This window comes from Dendropsophus ebraccatus, chromosome 9 (genome assembly GCF_027789765.1).
Source record: "Dendropsophus ebraccatus isolate aDenEbr1 chromosome 9, aDenEbr1.pat, whole genome shotgun sequence".
Taxonomy (NCBI): Eukaryota; Metazoa; Chordata; class Amphibia; order Anura; family Hylidae; genus Dendropsophus; species Dendropsophus ebraccatus.
Genome location: NC_091462.1, coordinates 106,660,835 through 106,682,447, shown reverse-complemented (window position 1 = coordinate 106,682,447; position 21,613 = coordinate 106,660,835). Strand labels below are relative to the sequence as shown.

Genomic DNA, 21,613 nt, shown 5'->3' with positions numbered 1-21,613 from the left:
AGGTCCTGTATACCTGTAGTGTATAGTTCTGGGGTCCTGTATACCTGAAGTGTGTACTTTGGGGATCCCCCCGCCTTCTGCAGACCATAAGTAAGTTGTGTGCAGAAAACCTGCAGCTTATAATAAGTGCATACACAATCCTGCATCATCATAATCTGGCCCTCTTAGGCACCACCTTTCATTCTTGGTGAGGACAATACAGAAAAGGTTTCAAAGTTTCTAATACTGTATACACTCCCCCCCCCCCCTGCAGGTAGCCCCCGTACTGGATACACTCCCCCCCTGTATACACTCCCCCCCTTGCAGGTACTCCTATACTGTATACACTCCCTCCCTGCAGGTAGCCTAGATATTGTATATACTCTTCCCTTCAGGTAGCCCCCATACTGTATACACCCCTCCACCCCTGCGGGTAGCCCACATACTCTATACACTCCCCCCACTTGCAGGTAGCCCCCATACTCTATACCCCCCTTGCAGGTAATCCCCATACTGTATACACTCCCCCCCTTCTTGCAGGTAATCCCCATACTGTATACACTCCCCCCCTTCTTGCAGGTTGTCCTCATACTGTATAAACTCCCCCCCTGCAGGTAGCCCCCATACTGTATACAACCCCCTGCAGGTAGCCCCCATACTGTATACACTGCCCCCCTTGCAGATAGCCCCCATACTGTATACACTCCCCCTTCAGGTCGCCCCCATGCTGTACAAACTCCCCTCTGCAGGTAGCCCCCATGCTGTATACACCCCCCTAGGTAGCCCCCATGCTGTATACATTCCCTAACACCCCCTTACTGTATACATTACCCAACACCACCACCCGGCAGGTAAGCCCCTTACTGTGTACACTGTATATACAGCGTACACACGGTGAGTATGTTGTGTCATAAAGTTGAATGACACTGGATCCGCAGCGGATTTTGCAGAGTGAAATCGGCTGCTGATCCGGTAGGTGTGAAGGCACCCTTACTGTATTTATTTCTGTGGATCTGTTGTGAGGCAGCTGGCCCTAGCAACCAATCAGATTCCAGCTCACTGTGAAAATGAAAGTAGTAATCCTATTGGTTGCTAAGGCTTCCAACTGCCGTTTCAGCTGCAGCTAATTATATCACCTGTGTGTGAGGTGTGGAGATTTTCCCATTCATCTCTATGGGGCGCTCTTACCCTTCCCCCTCCCCTCCTGTACATCTGGTGGGGACGGGACCTTCGCTCTAACCTTCCCGGGCACCCAATGTATCTGTGGGCCAAAATTGTGGCCAAACGGTTCAGGCGTTTGGAAGTCTATAGAGGACAGACAGACAGAAAGACAGATTTTCATTTTTATGATCTAGATGTTTCAGAATTTAGAGAGGAGAAAGGAGCTGCACTTCTTCACAGGTGTAGCGGGTGCAGTTGGATGCAAATCCCTTGGCAGGGAGGATCCCCAAGTATCACACGAAAATCCAAAGCACTCCAGCATAAGGTGAAAAAAGGTGGCGGTTTATTACAAAAATGTGCAAAAACACAGGATGCAACGTTTCAGTTCTCTCAGGAACCATTTTCAAGCATCTCCCATGCTTGATAATGGTTCTATAAGAGAACTGAAACGCTGCATCCTGTGTTTTTGCACATTTTTGTAATAAACCACCACCTTTTTTCACCTTATGCTGGAGTGCTTTGGATTTTCGTGTGATGTTTCAGAATTTAGCTAGTAGCGGAGGGGATAGGCTATCAGGCTGCAGAGGGCAGAGGTCATCCATAATAGTTACATATTATAAAGATGTGATAAAACTTACGGATGAGGTTTTACTGTGATATAATTTTTGGGAACATAACCTTCCCTGCCATATAGTTCCGCCTTGTACCAGTTCTGGTCATCCTCCATATTAAGTATCTGAAAGAGAAGAAGGAAATAATGATCATAAATTGGAGGAAAGAATGAACTATCTATCTGTAGCGTCCCACCACTGGTGTCTTCTCTTCTCCTGTGCACCTGTCAAAAACATTTTTTCTCAGGTTAATGAGAGAATGAAGATAATGGTGTATGAAATGTATTAAGTTTCACCACTAGGTGTCAGTGTTTCTTGTATGTATTCCTATGTATTGCACAGCTGAAGGATTTTCTATACCATGTGTTTTATACCATGATAGGAGGTGCTCTTTCTTTCTTTCTTTCTTTCTTTCTTTCTTTCTTTCTTTCTTTCTTTCTTTCTTTCTTTCTTTCTTTCTTTCTTTCTTTCTTTCTTTCTTTCTTTCTTTCTTTCTTTCTTTCTTTCTTTCTTTCTTTCTTTCTTTCTTTCTTTCTTTCTTTCTTTCTTTCTTTCTCTCTCTCTCTCTCTCAACCTATCCTTGCTCTCTACACATTCTCACCCCTTGTAGGAGGAGTTAGTTAGCTCCGTGTGGGAGGAAGTGCAGTTTAGTTCTAGTCTGATTCTCACAGAGGGAGTACACAAAAGACTACAGTTTCTGCTCTAGTTAAGCCAGGGCCTGGCTGATGCCAGGACCCCTGACAGGAACCAAGCTCAGATGCAGCTAAAGACAAAGATTTCTTCTGTTCAAGCAGTTAGTTCTATTATGCAGTGCTAAACAACAGTGAGGGAGAGCAGTCACCAAGGAACACCCTAGCCCAGTGCTTCTCAAACTGTGAGGCACCCCCTAGTTGTTGGTGAGGCCCAGCTGGCGAGCCAGTTTTTTTTACAAAAGTAACTATGATCTGCACAGTCCTCCAAAATCTCCATTTAAGCAACATTATTAATTTATTTTTTACTTGCTTTATTAGTATATAGATCTTGGGAGATGGGTTAAAGGTAGCCCTAGCATTATTTTCAGCTTTTAAATGGACTTTCATCACAGATAGTGAGGCCCAGGCATCCTCTTGGTCAGTCTGGTGAGGCCCAGGCATTGCCTTGGTCTGTTGGTGAGTAGAAATAGTTTGAGAAGCTCTGCCCTAGCCCACGCCAGGAACTCCAGGGTCATTGCTGAGGGACTATTCTCTTTCTCAAAACCCTATAAGAAACAGGAAGAAAACACCGCACAAAGCAGGAGGTACGTCTTACAAATCCACAGCTGAAGGAACTTATTCTCACAGTCTGGTCAGAGTAATGCTGGGTTTACACGGGACGATAATTGGCCCGATCGCACGATTAACGATGTCAGAGTAACGTTTTTTTATCTAATGATCAGCGCTTAGACGGTACGATATATCGTACGGAAGAATCTTTTTGCGATCATTTGAAGATCGCCCGCCCGCAGCCCGGCCCCCGCCTGCAGCCCGGCCTCCCGCTCATCCGCAGCCCCCTGCGCCGATCGCGACCCCCGCCGCCCTGATCGCCACCCCCGCCGCTCCGATCGCCACCCCCGCCACTCCCGCTCCGATCGCCACCCCCGCCGCCGCGAATTTCAAACAGCTCCTCTTCAGCCAATCAGTGATCGGAGCGGCGGCGCGGGTGGCAATCGAGCCGGCGCAGGGGGCTGCAGATGAGCGGGGGGCCGGGCTGCGGATGAGCGGGGGGCCGGGCTGCGGGCGGGCGGCTGGACTTTCGCGACGACTGTTTACACGGAACGATCTGCGAATTTTTTGCGAACGACGAACGACAATTTAAGAACAAGTTAAAAGATCAAAATGAAGGATTTTTCGCTCGTCGTTCGATCGTTCGCTGCATTTACACGTACGATTATCGTTCGAATTCAATCGTTATCGTGCAAATTCGCACAATAATCGTTCCGTGTAAACGCAGCATAAGTCTATACACAAGTACAAGTTATGGTCCTTTTACACGGAGCGATTGTCATTCAAATTTTCGTGATAATGATCGCATTTGAGTGATATTTGGCTCGTGTAAACAGTTAACGATCAAGCGACCAGCGGGAAATCGTTCATCTTGGTCTTTCAACATGCTCTCAAATCATTGTTGGTTGTTTGCTGATAATTCGCAGATTACTTCATCTAAAAAGTGTGAGATGGACTTAAGCGATCTTAAAGCGATCGTAATAACGATTTTTCGAACAATTTACCTTTCTGTCTAAACGCTGATCGGCATAAAAAACAAATCGTTACTCCGATATCGTTAAACGATCGACTGGGCGAATTATTGCTCCGTTTAAAATTACCATAAGACTTTACTACAAAGCTATCTTCAGGTTCCAGCAGAGTACATAGCTACACTGGGTTAGGGCTCTTCTGGCAAACTCCTCTTCCTTACGCTCTACTCTTCAAGCACCGCTACCAGTACCTCTTTTACTTCTCCAAGCACAAAGGTCAAGCACTCCAGAGCGTGTAAAGATTTATGTATTCTGTGAAACGTGTACTGTTATATTGCAAAGCCTGACAGTAAAACTGTTATATTTTTTTATACTACTGGGACTACTGTCATCTTCTACACGCACCGGCACCTATACACACGGCACCGTACACTTTGGGTTATTTTTCCCCTTTCTGTGGGTGGCGGGACCGATAGTCCAGGTGGGTCAGTTGCCACTCAGGACTAGAGCCCAAGGGACACCGATCATTTAGGGAACACAGCCGGCCATACAACAAGCAGGTACCAACATCACACCTGTGTACTGGACTAGCACTGGCATCACGAATAGCACTCCACCACTGACTGAGCTTACACCATCCCGTCCTAAGACCCAATCACCACAGAATTGGCGTCACTGGCCGAGTACCATCCATCCAATACCTGGCATCATCCTGTGCAGCCTTTCCCCGGTAGGCCTCTCTCTTTCTCTGTATATATATACACTACCGTTCAAAAGTTTGGGGTCACCCAAACAATTTAGTGTTTTCCATGAAAAGTCACACTTATTCACCACCATACATTGTGAAATGAATAGAAAATAGAGTCAAGACATTGACAAGGTTTGAAATAATGATTTGTATGTGAAATAACATTGTTCTTCCATCACACTTTGCTTTCGTCAAAGAATCCTCCTTTTGCAGCAATTCCAGCATTGCACACCTTTGGCATTCTAGCTGTTAATCTGTTGGGGTAAGCTGGAGAAATTGCCCCCCATGCTTCTAGAAGCAGCTCCCACAAGTTGGATTGGTTGGATGGGCACTTCTGGCGTACCATACGGTCAAGCTGCTCCCACAACAGCTCAATGGGGTGGTGATCTGGTGACTGCGCTGGCCACTCCATTACCTATGATAGAATACCAGCTGCTGCTTCTGCTGTAAATAGTTCTTGCACAATTTGGAGGTGTGTTTAGGGTCATTGTCCTGTTGTAGGATGAAATTGGCTCCAATCAAGCGCTGTCCACTGGGTATGGCATGGCGGTGCAGAGTGATAGCCTTCCTTATTCACAATCCCTTATACCCTGTACAAATCTCCCACCTTACCAGCACCAACCCCAGACCATCCCATGACCTCCACCATGTATAACAGAAGGCGTCAGGCATTCTTCCAGCATCTTCTCATTTGTTCTGCGTCTCACAAACGTTTTTCTTTGTGATCCAAACACCTCAAACTTGGATTCATCCGTCCACAACACTTTTTTCCAGTCTTCCTCTGTCCAATGTCTGTATTCTTTTGCCCATCTTAATCTTTTTCTTTTATTGGCCAGTCTCAGATATGGCTTTTTCTTTGCCACTCTGCCCTGAAGCCCCAAATCCTGCAGCCACCTCTTCACTGTAGATGTTGACACTGGTGTTTTGCGGGTACTATTTAATGAAGATGCCAGTTGGGGACCTGTGAGGCGTCTGTTTCTCAAACTAGAGACTCTAATGTGCTTATCTTCTTGCTTAGTTGTGCAACGCGGCCTCCCACTTCTTTTTCTACTCTGGTTAGAGCCTGTTTCTGCTGTCCTCTGAAGGGAGTAGTACACACCGTTGTAGGAAATCTTCAATTTTTTTTACCAATTTCTCGCATGGAATAGCCTTCATTTCTAAGAACAAGAATAGACTTTCGAGTTTCAGATGAAAGTTCTCTTTTTCTGGCCATTTTGAGCGTTTAATTGACCCCACAAATGTGATGCTCCAGAAACACAATCTGCTCAAAGGAAGGTCAGTTTTGTAGCTTCTGTAACGAGCTAGACTGTTTTCAGATGTGTGAACATGATTGCACAAGGGTTTTCTAATCATCAATTAGCCTTCTGAGCCAATGAGCAAACACATTGTACCATTAGAACACTGGATTGATAGTTGCTGGAAATGGGCCTCTATACACCTGTAGATATTGCACCAAAAACCAGACATTTGCAGCTAGAATAGTCATTTACCACATTAGCAATGTATAGAGGGTATTTCTTTAAAGTTAGGACTAGTTTAAAGTTATCTTCAATCAAAAGTACAGTGCTTTTCCTTCAAACATAAGGACATTTCAATATGACCCCAAACTTTTGAACAGTAGTGTATATATATATATATATATATATATATATATATATATATATATATATATACATATATACACACACACACACTTGGCACATTTCAGGTCAGATCACCCAGACAAAACAAGGCAGGTAAACACAATATAAAAGCTCTAAGAATAGCGCTGCTGTGTACTGAACCAAAAAGGAAAAGAAACATCCTGTTTGTGCGGATATTTTATATTTTGGGCCTTGACTTGTCACAAGAATGAAGCAGATTCCTCCTCGATATTAACCCTTTAAAAGTCAAATTCAAAGCTACAGAGAAGCATGAGAAGGATCTGGGCTGGTGTCCCATAACCTGCGGCTCTCCAGCTGTTGACCCCTATTTGTCAGGGCATGATGGGAGTTGTAGTTTGCCATCTGCTGGGAGGCTGATGTAGATAATTTGTGGTCTTCCATCTTTATTAGCCCTGGTGTCAGCCATAGACATCCCCTGCCCTCTGCACCCTCTGCCAGTACTTGCAGGGGCAGAGATTATGTTTCATGCTCTATGGGGGAGATTTATCAAACATGGTGTAAAGTGAAACTGGCTCAGTTGCCCCTAGCAACCAATCAGATTCCATCTTTCATTTTCCAAAGAGTCTGTGAGGAATGAAAGGTGGAATCTGATTGGTTGCTAGGGGGAACTGAGCCAGTGTCCTTTACACCATGTTTGATAAATCTCCCCCTATGTTTCTCACTTCTCTATTTGTTCAGCTTTGCCGGGGATTTTCACAGTTTTGCATAAATCATTATGTCTAGTGTATTACCTAATCCCAGGGGATCCATAGTGATCTCATCTCTAAAAGAATAATTTTAAAATTTTCTCCTAGATCACAGGTGTCAAACGCAGACCCTCCAGCTGTTACAAAACTACAATTCCCATCATGCCTGGACAGCCAAAGCTTTAGCTTTGGCTGTCCAGGCATGATGGGAATTGTAGTTTTGCAACAGTTGGAAGGCCTGAATTTGACATCCCTGTCCTCCTGCATTGTAGTACCATGACCTACAGATCATCGTGTGTTACACAACTGTTGTAAGATCACTGTCAGGGCATGCTGGGAACTATAGTTTTGCACTAGCTGGAAAGCCACAAGTTGGGGAACACTTTTATATACTGACCAATAGATAACATTGTCGGAGTCTGGTCTATTGGATGCCACTTATATCCACACTTAGAGGGCTGTATCTGATTTCCCCTTTAAGGATTCACCAGTGCTCAACCAATATATAAAAACCATGAACATTTTGCATCATACACAACACCTATATAAATCACCATCATCCATCTCCTCTCTTCTGCTGGTTGTCCGTCTTCACTGATATCCTGGAATTCTACTCATGTAACAGTAAAGAGCAAAATGCCCCTTGGGAATGTAACTATAAAGCAGTGATGGGGAACGTGCCGTCCTCCAGCTGTTGTAGAACTACAATTCCCATCATGAGTAAACCAGCTCCCAGCTTCACCGAAGTTACCCCAAACGTTCTGTCAGTGACCCCTAACTCCGTGTAATAAATACAACGATCAGCTGATGACAACGATCATCGGCTGATTGTTCATATAGGTTTGAACCTAGAATTGTCGGGCGCTGACCATGCATCGCTACGTGTAACAGCGGCTGACAATTTACATTACCTATCCAGGCTGCAGGGTTCCTCTTGCGGTCTGCTTCTCCCCGGGTCCCGCATGCTCCAGCTTCAGAACGGCCTGTCTGAGCAGACAGGCTGCTCAGCCAATCACTGGTCGGGACCGCAGCAGCCAGTGATTGGCTGAGAGGCCTGTCAGCTGAGACAGGCCGTTCTGAAGCTGGAGCATGCGGGACCCGGGGAGAAGCAGACCGCAAGAGGAACCCTGCAGCCTGGATAGGTAACGTATAAAGTTTAAACAAGGGCTGCAAGGACATCAGTAACGATGTCCATGCAGCCCTTGTTAAACGATAATCGGGCCGTGTAATAGAGCCAGTAAACGAGCGCCGATCTAGCAGATCGGTGCTCGTTTACAGTTATTATCGGGCCCCCATTGGCCTGTGTAATAACACCCTAACCCAGGGTGGAAGTTGTGCAGTGTGTGAATAATGCTCAAAGAAAAGTATAAAAGATTTAAAAAAAAACAAGTATAAGAAATGAGTGAAGCAGTAATATAAAAGAGTAACTGTTCTCCCTTCTTAGACTGGGTTCACATAGTATTGGGAGCCAAAACCCGGATCTAATACAGAGGGGAAAAAAACTTTAAAAAGATTTCCCCCTAGTTCTGTCTTTAGGGTAAAAGTGCTGCTAAAATACTGTGTGTGAACCCAGCCTTAAAGGGGTATTCCACAACTTACTTCCACATCTTAAATAGAATGTACCACTAGGTACATCGCTTGGTGTTTTTTGGTACAGTAGGCACTCGTTTTTTATGCAAGAATAAGTGAAGGTTTTATTTAACAGTGTGATACAAGATATATACTCCGACCATAGACAGAAAGTACATGAGATGAGACCAATAATGTATTGTGCAACGTTTCGGTCGAACCAGGACCTTCCTCAGGCTATAGGGTCTCTCGTGTGCTACATGTATGAAGGAGAGGGGTCGGTGGAGTGTGGTGTTTTTGGTGACGGTACCGGGATGCCGGTGCCACGGTCCTTTTCTTGAACCACCATCCGGTTCCCGCTCACGGTGCCAGTCTATTACCAAGCACCGGCTGGGCATGAAGCACTGGGGGTGGGCCTACCGCCCCCCAGTGTGATGAAATCAATGGAATCATTGAAGCCGCGTCACAGAGAGGAGGGGGTTTCATCACACTGGGGGCCGGTAAAATAGAGCCCTGGTCACACATCCATCTGCTGTTCTGTGGTCGGTGTTGTTCCCAGCAGTCATCCCGATCCTGTGGATGATCAGGCCCGGACTGACCGTCTGACAGACCGGGCAAAATCTGGCAAACTGGGGGGTTGCATGGGCCGGCGCAGGGATGCCGGTGCCGCGGACCCTTTTTTAAACTGCTGCTCAGTAATAGACCGGGGTTCGTGCGTGGGAACTGAGCAGCGGTTCAAAAAAGGGACCGTCCCTGCATCCCTGCACCAGTCTGTTCCAGCCAATGCAACCCCCCGGTTTGCTAAAATTTGCCCGGTCTGTCAGATTGTCAGTCCGGGCCTGATCATCCACACGATCGGGGATGACTGCTGGGAACAACACAGACCACAGAAGGGCTCTATTATCTACAGGGCATCCAAACATCACCAAGCTCAGTGCTCACATTTATAAACCACCATAGAGGATAAATGGAGTGCACAGCGCCCTCTATCCATCTGGGAGACAACTTTTCCTTCATTTTCGGGATCAGAGGAGGTCCCATTGGTCAGAGTCACAGCTGCCCAGAATACCCGGACACTAAGGACCATATTAGAGAACCTGACAGCATCAGTAAATGGGCAACCATCTTGGTGATCAGTGTGTGTTAGCAGAGTCTTCACAAGGATCGATCAGTTACATGACCGGGCTACACAAACAATCGCTGGAGCATTCCTGCAGCCCTTTGCTGCCATGCGCTTCAGCTACACCTCTCCTAGTACACTGGGAGATGGGTAGCAGAGGTCTGATTTTGGGGGAATTTTTTTTTTCAAGTGCTCCGGCACTGATATAACCTGATCAGACATTACATCATATGTGACTGATATCATCCGCTCCTCTTATAACGCTCCAGCACTGATATAACCTGATCAGACATTACATCATATGTGACTGATATCATCCGCTCCTCTTATAACGCTCCAGCACTGATATAACCTCCTATTACATCATATGTGACTGATATCATCCGCTCCTCTTATAACGCTCCAGCACTGATATAACCTCCTATTACATCATATGTGACTGATATCAGCCGCTCCTCTTATAATGCTCCAGCACTGATATAACCTGATCAGACATCACATCATATATGACTGATATCAGCCGCTCCTCTTATAACACTCCAGTACTGATATAACCTCCAGACATTACATCATATGTGACTGATATCAGCTGCTCCTCTTATAACACTCCAGTACTGATATAACCTCCAGACATTACATCATATGTGACTGATATCAGCTCTTATAACGCTCCAGCACTGATATAACCTCCATCTACTTCAGCAGTCTCTAAGCTCTGGTTCTCCATCTGTCAACATTCGGTCAGAGAACCATAGGTTACCCCTGGGTATAAAGAGAGGGAAACCCAGGCCCCATGTCTATGTGGAGTGCCCCTTTAATGTTGCACCTGCAAAGAAGCACTGCCTATAGGGATACTGATAGAACTATGACTGTGCCATGATCAGCGGGGATAAAGTCACTCACCTTCACTACGTCTCCTTTGCTGAATGGCAGTTCGTCCCTTTCGTTGGACTTGAAGTTGTATTTGGCCACGGCCTCCATGTCTTCTGGTCGGGGACGCTCACACTCAATGGGTTAAATGACCACTGGCAGCAGATGACATACAGTGATGGAAATTCTGTGGGTGGGTGACAACCTCCCCTGGGCTCAAGTGCTGAAGAAGTGCACACAGTTCTTGGTAGTGGAAACCAAGTCATGCATGTCTAAGAGCGGAGGCCGGGTCTGGGGAATTCAGAGGGGGGACGACTTATAACCAGAGCTGTACCAGGAGAAGAAGTCGCCAGTCTGTGCCTAGGATACAAAGAGGATTAGTGCCAGGTACTGTATACAGGAAAGTGAGTTGGCATCGCCCCCCTCCCCCACTAGTGTCACAATATAGGAGGCACCCGTATGATACAGGTGCGATTCATGATGCCTGACAGCACTAGGGGAAGCAGCTGCGGGGAATGTGGCTTCCCCACAGCTGCTCCCCCTATTCGGCTATGGCTCCATGTAACACAGGGGTATCTGCTGACACCAATATACAATGTGCAGAAGGACCCCTTTAATAAACCATCTATAACAGATAGGAGACCCCAGTAACTCACCGCCCCGGCAGCCTCCTGTGACGGCCGCAGCTGCAGTTTTATCTCCGCTCCGCTGAGTCTGCAAAGGAAGAGACTTCTCTCTCTCACAAAGTCTTAACCTTTTTTCTGTAAGATAAAGACAAACAGGATGTTACTGTACAACCCTGAGCCAAAAGCCGAGGCCGCATGACAGCCCAGGAGAAGTCACCAAGAGGGTCCGCAACACCGGCCCCATCACAGCGGGGTCACCGAGGAACGCTTCCCATGTTTTGTCTATCCACATATAGAAAACTGATCAGGGAATACATCTATACAACACTCATCATTGTAGCTATGTATTACATATACATATTATCGTAGTACATAGCAGCAGTATTATAGTAGTTATATTCCTGTATATAGGAGCAGTATTATAGTAGTTATATTCTTGTATATAGGAGCAGTATTATAGTAGTTATATTCTTGTATATAGGGAGCAGTATTATAGTAGTTATATTCTTGTATATAGGGAGCAGTATTATAGTAGTTATATTCTTGTATATAGGAGCAGTATTATAGTAGTTATATTATTGTATATAGGAGCTGTATTATAGTAGTTATATTCCTGTATATAGGAGCAGTATTATAGTAGTTATATTCCTGTATATAGGAGCAGTATTATAGTAGTTATATTCCTGTATATAGGAGCAGTATTATAGTAGTTATATTCCTGTATATAGAAGCAGTATTATAGTAGTCATATTCTACTTCATAGGAGCAGTATTATAGTAGTTATATTCTTGTATATAGGAGTAGTATTATAGTAGTTATATTCTTGTATATAGGAGCAGTATTATAGTAGTTATATTCCTGTATATAGGAGCAGTATTATAGTATTTATATTCTTGTACATAGGAGCAGTATTATAGTAGTCATATTCCTGTATATAGGAGGCAGTATTATAGTAGTTATATTCTTGTATATAGGAGCAGTATTATAGTAGTTATATTCTTGTATATAGGAGCAGTATTATAGTAGTTATCCGACATGGAGATAGAGGAGCGGCTGCACATCACACCCATGGCTGATACTAATGCTGCTAAGCCTATTTTAAAAAAACAACTTGAGGATGTTGGAATATGAATTGATCAAGCCATATCGCCCCGTGTACCAACATGCAGGTCTCCTGGCTCACTTGGTCCCTACGCTAACTCCACATCATGTTGGTCAGCGACCGCCACCCCCACAAAGCGTGCACATGCAGGGAAGGGAGGCCATGGAATGGCCCTGCAACCCCCATGTCACAGGACCAAACCCAAAGTGCCCCCCCCAAAGTCCCAGCCAGCACCACCGGCGGGGAAGGCTGCCCCCAAACAGCACAAGTATGGATATGGTATTACACTCACCAAAACTGCTGCAGACAGAATGGGAAAAACATGGAGGTACTGTCATGTGAGCACAGGTATATGCTCTGCTGACTTAGGTCACATGGGTCTTTTAAAGGGGAGTGCCAGCTGCCCAGAAAGGGGAGAGAAATGCAAAATCCGACATGGAGAGAGAGGAGCAGCTGCACATCACACCTTGCAGGGCCTTTCCATGGGGAGGCGGTCGCTGACTGACACGGTACAGAGTTAGCGTAGGGACCCGTGTAAACCAGGATACCTGCACGTGGTACACAGGGCATATTGGTTTGATCAAATTCCTGGTGTTTTGTTTTTAAAGTAGCTTAGCGGCTTTAGTATCAGCCATAGGTGTGAGGTGCAGCTGCACTCTTCTCTCCATTTCACATTATAGTAGTTATATTCTTGAACATAGGAGGCAGTAAGGAGGTACATTCTGAACTTTACACCATCCCCTCCCTGCATTTGTCCATTGTTGGAATAAACTTTGAGCCAACTTTAAAGTATACCTGTTGTTTAATTTCAATTTTTTTTTGCAGAAATCAACAGTACAGGCGATTCTAAGAAACTTTGAAATTGGGTTTATTAGCCAAAAAATGCATTTTTATGATGAGAAAGCAGTTTGAAGCCCCCCCCCCCCCCCCCCCGTCTTCATTGTTCTCTATGGAGAGGGGAGGGGTGGAGGGAGATGAGGCACCAAAACAGGACAATAAAGAGTTAATTTACAGCTACATCACCGGGTTATCTTCTCTTAAGTCAGCACTGACCTCTCTAAATAGAGGCTTTCACATAGCTTCCCTGTGTAATCCTTTGTTCTCTGCTCTCTGCTGTTGACTAATCTGCCTCCTTCCTCCTCCCCCCTCCATAGAACAGACAGGGGAATGTCTGATGCAACAAGACACAATTTCCTGATAATGAGCAGTGGATGAGAGAGAGGGGAGGGGGGGGCTGGGGAAAGTCTTTTTAAATGCAGATAATGGCATATTTACCTAATAAAGCCAATTACAAAGTTTCTTAAAATCGCCTGTACTATTGATTTCTGGATTTGTGAGTGCTGGAATTGCTCGCGCCATTGTTGTGCATTATAGTAGTTTTATTCTTGCACATAAGGGACAGAAATATTTTTGCTCAATGTTGTCTCCACTTGGCACTAAAGGCATTACCTGTCACAACCAATTCATATCAACCATTTATGCTCTGTCAATACATTAGTGCACACCTTTGTATGCCATTTATGATTGTCAGTAATCTATATGGTATGTATGCACTCTTGTATGTCCCATTAGTGATTACTTATTTCTGCTGATAATCCTGTTCCTATCTGAAGTTATAGCTCTTGCCCTTACATTTTGCATTTAACAAGAGTGTATTGTACAGAAGTTGTGTTTTCCCTGGGGTTGGGCAAAGAATGGACCCTGTATTATATTGACATAGATTTATTAATATATTGGTTATTCTTCATTACATCATAGGGAGGAACCATGTTGGAGATGGGTCAGCATCACTATTCACACACACTTTACTCAGGAAGTTACCATAGCAACACCTACTGCCTCCTTAGTGTACTACCCTAGCTAGGAGAAAGGTCCAGAAAGAGGGCGGAGCTATTCTAATGAGCTTCCTATAAGAGGCAGTTGTGACAGGAATTCTCAGAGTAGGTGAGTGCAGCTGTAATAGGAGTCAGGGGCGTAGTGAGGGGGGGGCAGCTGCCCCGGGTGATAGGCTGAGAGGGGTGCCATCCTCCCCCATACACGACTATGGCGAACAACCTGAAATTGTTTGCCCAATTACACGGAAAGATGATCGTTACTTATGAATGTTCTTGCGGTCGTCCTGTCGTTGCTACAGCGAATGACTGAACGACGTCTTATTACATGCGAATGGTCGTTTAATCGTTGTCTGCTATTACACTAAACGATTATCGTTCAAATTCAAACAATCTAACGATTTTTCAAACCATAATCATTCCGTGTAGTAGGGCCCTAAGTCTAGGTTCAAATTAAAAGCTACAGTTTATACGTCTGTACTTTTGAGTGAAAGTAAAACAGATGTGTCAACAGATGAAAAATAGTTTGTATTTTGCAAAAGCAGTCAGTAAATAATGAGAGTGTATATTATTTACTGCTGTAATTATCAAAATACGGCTGTATTTTCACCTCAGAAAAAAGTGTGAACGTAGCGTAGAAGTTTGTTTTATTTTCTTCCTTGAGTTGCTGGTGAGAGTTACATAGTGGGGTAGAGGGTAGTATTGATGGTAAGTCTTATATAGTGGGGTAGAGGGTAGTATTGATGGTAAGTCTTATATAGTGGGGTAGTATTGATGGTGAGTGTTATATATATTGGGGTAGAGGGTAGTATTGATGTTAAGTCTTATATAGTGGGGTAGTATTGATGGTAAGTCTTATATAGTGGGATAGAGGGTAGTATTGATGGTAAGTCTTATATAGTGGGGTAGTATTGATGGTGAGTGTTATATATATTGGGGTAGAGGGTAGTATTGATGTTAAGTCTTATATAGTGGGGTAGTATTGATGGTGAGTGTTATATATATTGGGGTAGAGGGTAGTATTGATGTTAAGTCTTATATAGTGGGTTAGTATTGATGGTGAGTGTTATATATAGTGGGGTAGAGGGTAGTAGTGATGGTGAGTGTTATATATAGTGGGGTAGAGGGTAGTATTGATGCAGTGGTGTAGCTACCATAGAGGCAGGGTAGGCAGTTGCTATGGGGCCCGTGCAGTAGTGGGGCCCGGGGGGAGAAGGTAAGAGCATGTGTCCTTCAGCTTAACCCCTCATGCACTGCAGTGTGTAAGTGACCCAATGTTTACTTACATGCTGCAACACAAAAAGGGGGTTAACAAGCAGAAGACGGAGATCTCTGCTTCACTGCACTGATAACCTCTGACCTCTGTTATCCAGCTGCAATCAAGTAGGAAAGGAAAATGTGCAGAGCTCCGTGCAGAGGTCAGGGGTTATCAGTGCACCAGCAGTAAAGTATATGTGTGTGTGTATATATATATATATATATATATATATATATATACACATACACAGTGCTTTGTGTTGTGCATAGGGGAGGGGATCCCCTTAAAAACTTTTGCTATGAGGCCCCGTGAATCCTAGCTACGCCCCTGTATTGATGGTAAATCTTATATAGTGGGGCAGAGGGTGATATTGATGGTGGGAGTTACATATTAGGGTAGTGGGTAGTATTGATAGTGAGTGTTATATAGTGAGGTGGAGGGTGATATTGATGGTGAGCATCACATATTAGGGTAGCGGGTAGTATTGATGTGAGAGTTACAAATTGGGGCAGAGGCTAGGAGAGTAAAAAGTAAGGGTAGGGGCGCCAAACTGAACCTTTGCCCCAGGTGCAGGAAAGGCTAGCTACACCTCTGGTAGGAGTGACATCATTCTCTGAGGGGACTACAGCCTGTGAGGGGATTTACTGGAGTCAGAACCACAACTAATGGAGATAGTGCGACATACTAACAGTCACCCATCTCTGGCAGTCGGTCATATTGAGAGATATTAAGCACAAAGGAAACAGTTCCAAGTTATATACTTCTTATGCAAGTAACAGTCACTGTAGTACCTCACTGCCTCAACTCCCTGTTGTCTGGTTTTCTCTGCACCTCATCACCGTCAAGGGCTTCTCCATCACCACCTCAGGCAGCAGTAATAGAGAAGCCCAGGGGTAACTACAAGTACCATCCTCACCAACCACCTAGGCGCAGTCCCCTCTATAACCTCAGTGGCCGTATTTACCTCAGGAAGAGGGAGAGAGTTATTACCACTCGGCCTGTGACAGGATATATCTTCATTTATTCATCATAAACTCCATACTCCCCTCACGCCAGACTGCTACAAGAGAACAACTGTTCTTATAGCACCATCTACTGGTTATCTGTCAGTACTGCAACAAGCTTCACTATGTTTTGAAGCGGCTCTGTACCCACAATCTGACCCGCCCAAACCCCTTGTACCTTTTAAACTTGCAGCCCCGTGCCCAACGGCTGGGGCTTAGATTGTGTATGCATTAGGCTGGCACCACCTCTCTGTCCCTCCTCTTTATTATTAGGAATGCCACTGGAACATTTTCTCCTGTCTGAACATTGCACAAGTGCCTTAACGATCCACCCCATGTTCAGTATTCACACAGGTGGGAAATAGGAGAAAATCTGCCTGGAGCATTCCTAATGATGAGGAGGGCGGGGAGGAGGGACAGAGAGGTTGTGCCAGCCTAAAGGCCATATTCCAGCGCTCGTTTGCTCCTCGTTTCCCGCTCGCTGCCGCTGCCTTTACACGCGTCGGCAGCGAGCGGGTGAGTACGGGCAGGGGCGGTCTTGGCATTTCTGGGGCCCCAAGCAAAGTTATGTCTGGGGCCCCCCCTCGACACGCGTTCCAAAACAATAGACCACTGTGTGTTGCTCCCAGTAGTATATACCCCTTGTGCGCTACCGCCAGTAATATATACTCCTTGTGTGCTGCCCCCAATAGTATATACCCCTTGTGTCCTGCCCCCAGTAGTATAAAGACCCCTGTGTGTTCCCCCAGTTATATATAGCCCCCCGTGTGCTCCCCCAGAAGTATATAGACCTCCTGTGTGCTGCCCCAGTTGTATATAGACCCCCTGTGTGCTGCCCCCAGTTGTATATACCCCCTGTGTGCTCCCCCACTAGTATATCGCCCCCCTGTGTGCTCCCTCAGGGGTATTTAGCCCCCCTGTGTGCTCCCCCACTTGGATATAGACCTCCTGTGTGCTCCCCCACTTGGATATAGACCCCTGTGTGCTCCTCCAGTAGTATATAAACCCCCTGTGTGGTTCCCCCAGTAGTATATAGACCCCCTGTGTGCCCCACCAGTATTATATAGACCCCTTGTGTGCTGCCCCAGTAGTATACAGACCCCTGTGTGCTCCCCCAGTTATATATAGACCACCTGTGTGCCTCACAAGTAGTATATAGACCCCCTGTATGTTCCCCCAGTAGTATATAGACCCCCTGTGTGCCCCACCAGTAGTACATAGACCCCTGTGTGCTCCCCCAGTAGTATATAGCCCCCCTGTGTGCTCCCCCACTTGGATTTAGACCTCCTGTATGCTCTCCAATTTGTATATAGACCTCATTCTGCTGCCCCAAGTAGTATATAGACCCCCTGTGTGCTGCCCCCAGTAGTATATAGACCCCTCTGTGAAGCCCCAGTAGTCTATAGCCCCCCTGTGTGCTCCCCCTGTTATATAGCCCCCCTGTGTGCTTCCCCCATTTATATAGACCCCAGATGTGCGCTCCCCCAGTTACACAGGCCCCTGTGTGCTCCCCCTTCCATATAGTATATAACACAATAAAACAAACACTTATACTCACCTGGGTATGGGCGTCTCCTCTTCTCTTCACTCTTGTGGCATCAGGAAGGGTTTTCCCTGCGATCACAAGAGACCGCACTCCCCTTGTCCTGGTGCCGAAGCTCCAGTGATGTCACTGGAGCGCCAGCACCACAAGGACAAAGCTGCCACTTGTGACCGCAGGGAAAACCCTTCCTGCGGCCACAAGAGTGACTGACAGGAAGGGGGCCAATGTCTCCCGCCCTGTCAGTGCTGCTGCATGTAACCATGATCGCTCATTACGAGTGATTATAGTTACAGTTCAGATGGCAGCAGCGAGCGGGGCAGCGGCCATGTCCAGCGGTCTTGAGCACAAGAGCGGGGCGTGGGGGCCCCCCTGGATGTTGGGGGCCCCAAGCGATCGCTTGGTGTGCTTGGTGCCAAAGACCACCACTGGTCCCAGGCAAGGTAAAAGCAAAAGTTTTTTCCGCTGCTACTCCGTATATGCTTCACTTGCTGCAATATAGCTGGCTATTAGGAATAGGAGTGCAAAGGACCTCACCTGTGGGTGATCAGGCGTTGCAACATGGATAAAAGAAACGTATTCCAGCAGTCCAATAAAATCCAGTATTTATTGTGTTAATTCCAAAAAACGTAGAAAAATACTAGACGCGTTTCGGCCCACTCTGAGCCTTGATCACAGCATATAACAAAATTGTGTACAGACTGACTTATAAGCATGAGAAATGACACACCTTCACCTGCAAACAATTACATCACATGACATAGGGTAACCCAACCTTCCACTGAGGAGGGCGGAGCAATTGCATACATACAGAGAAGGAAAAATAAAGATAAATGCCAAAAACCATACATATAAAACAGAACACAGAGAAAATTTAAAAAAAAAATCCAAAAAATATGATGCAGAGAGCACACTATGATGTGTAATACTATGTTATTCCAATAGTTGTGCTTCACTCCCATCATGTATCATTATAAAGAATCATGTCCCAAAAACTGCACAGTATACTATAATGATCTCACTAGATAAATAAATATAGTATTACTTGTGAAGAGGAAGGTAAACAATTAAATATATAATCATAACACAACTATAAACTGAGGGGGGGGGGGGGGGGATGAATTGATTGAAAAGATTTACCTACCCTTTTGCAGTGTCCCAGTACAAAAGGGTTTCCTCTCTATATGTATTCTACTTGATCTAGTACTGGAAAGGTTAATGGCCACTGCAAAGAGCTCATCTTATGTTGCCCCAGTGTTCATTTTTTTATATTCTTAGTATTCTGCTATGTATATTAATTTGCATATTTTTATGTATTGGTCACATGGTGTGGTGACGCAAACGGTTTAGTGTCACGTGACTCGCCCGGCTGCTATAGCAACCCCAATAGCCATCGAGCTTGTGGCTGGGGTCGAGGAGTCCTCTCTCTACCTTCAAGAGGGAAGGACATGTTTCCTTGCTGCTCCTTAAGGAGAAGGCCGCCTCTCGGTGTTACTCACTCCGTTATCTCTAAGACGCATTCCGGTCCAGTCCAGACCTGTCTTATCCTCAAGATTCTCATCTCTCCTCCAGATCTGGGTACATCCCCTGCGTGTCCATACTCATTTCATCGCTAACAGCAAGTATCCTTCTCATCATTGCTATGTCCAGCATCCTTCCTAAGAGAACTACTACTCCCATCATCTGCAAAAGATACTCACTAACTACCACACCATGGCCTATTGCAACACCACCAATCTCCTCAGTTGTATTTGACTCTGCCTATTCCTGGTTGCATCCAGAGACTGTTGCTATTGGCATCCTCCGTTTTAATAAACATACAGTCCCGTTGTTTCTGAACAGTCTAGTCATTGGTGCCTTGACTAGGGACAACGAAGAATTGCCGGGGCCCCGCAATGTTAGGTTCCCGTGGTCTAGCCGCTTCACCCCTTGTGCCATAACTGTGACCTCTATAACATCTGGCATAGTGGCAACCCGGGGCCTACGCTCTACTACCAACTACCTTGTCCAGTGGGTCACCCCGTTGCAAACTTGGTGCCACAAACAGGATTAAAACTACGTTGTACCCGCTCCAAGTATCCCCAAAGGTGCACTGCAACGCTCAGAAAGACTTTGCTTCAGGTGGTGTTGCTAAAGTAGCCAGCTCACTGTATCGCCATGGGGTTATTGAGATGCCCAGCGCCCTCGTCGGTGAGGAAGATGTCTACTGCACTTTATTGGGGCCTACTGTCCTGGAATTACATGTCCCAGAAAGGAGGGGGTTAACCGCCGCACCGCTAAAGCGCGGGAACCGTCAGGCGCCATAGACTTTGCTGCCGCTGCTTCTGATTGGCTACCCCAGTCTGCTGACGCCATTGTTGCTGGGCAGATTGTCGAGCCGGGCTTCCAGTCTCTATGCTCCTCCCTCATGTTCCTGAAAAGCCCACCAGTGCGTAGCAAGATGGCGACCCACAAGGAACGCATGCCTGCAGCTGCCGCCCCTGTGATACCGGAGCTGCCAGAGAGCTTACCGCCACTTGATCCCGCTTGCCTGCTAGTACCGCTTCCCTCCGACAGCAACAACAGCTGGGGCTCTACCCCTTCGGATGACGGAAGTCGCAGCCGGGCCTCTACCCCAACCCTGCCGACCAGGACGAGGAGCCCGCATCTGACACCAACATCTCACCGGGACCCGGCCGTTCCAGCTCCTCTGATTTTGCCTTCTCTACGGGAGGGTCCACATCCCCGGAGGATGATCCGATTGTAAGTGAACCGACTCCGTTGTCCCTGGCCCCCGGCCTCAATATCTCCTGGCTTGGGGCGGCCTCCAGGGCGTGATTCGCCGCCCCTGCCGCAATGGGTGTTTGGCCGAGAACCCAAGGTCATGCAGCTGATTGAGGACATTTAGCGTACCCTCTCAACTTTGCCACCTGCCACTAAAGCTACAGCTGCAATGTCCACCACCACGCCCGCGGCTTCTACTACCGTGTGGCAGCCTACAGCAGCTACCACTGCCAGCAATTCTTTACCCGCTAAGGTTGGCCTAGCAGAGATGCAACCTCCACGAGTGCCCTATCCCGTCTATGTTCCTCTGTGGAATGACCCCTTCACTCCCTTTGTGGAGTCTAGTGCCGCTTCTGAGCGACTCTTCATTTGCAAGCTAGAGAGGCCCAAGCCAGGTGAGGTTCCCCTGGAGAGGAGACAGGGAACCGTCACCAAATTTGACAAGCAGCGGGGGTATGGTCTCATCATGGACTCTTACACCGGGCTGCTGGTGCTCACCAATCGACGGGCTGTGATGAGGGAGTACCAGCCGGGCTATCTGAACAACCTCACCCTGGGAGAAGTGGTGGAGTACACCCTGGTGGGTTCCCAGAAAGGCCCCTGGGCAGCCGCTGTCACAAGGCCCAAGAATACAGTACAACGGTCTTTCCTGCCTTCCCCATCGGAGCAGTGGGAGGAGGACTGGCCGGATTTCAAGCCCCTGGCCCATCTACTATGGTAGCTAGCACTGCCACTTCCACCGCTGTGGCTAAAGCCGCTAGCTCTACCACTACCGTCACTTACCATGTGGCCCCTATTATCTCCCCCATCACTACTGTAACCCCCAGCATTGTGGTTACCACTGTGTCGGACGACGCTCCTGCTCCAG

General features: G+C 46.5%; 1 protein-coding gene across 1 annotated transcript in view; it reads right to left on the bottom strand.

Annotated features, from left to right (window-relative positions):
• The window catches only part of GRAP (GRB2 related adaptor protein), a 38,415-nt gene extending 27,034 nt beyond the window's left edge, over positions 1-11,381 (bottom strand). The window contains exons 1-3 of the mRNA XM_069982148.1: positions 11,277-11,381; positions 10,654-10,980; positions 1,779-1,876 (exon numbers count right to left, since the gene is read on the bottom strand). Coding sequence (XP_069838249.1) covers positions 1,779-1,876; positions 10,654-10,731 — 176 coding nt within the window. The 5' untranslated portion in view covers positions 10,732-10,980; positions 11,277-11,381. The remainder of the gene's footprint in view (positions 1-1,778; positions 1,877-10,653; positions 10,981-11,276) is intronic.
• Between the last annotated feature and the right edge of the window lie 10,232 nt (positions 11,382-21,613).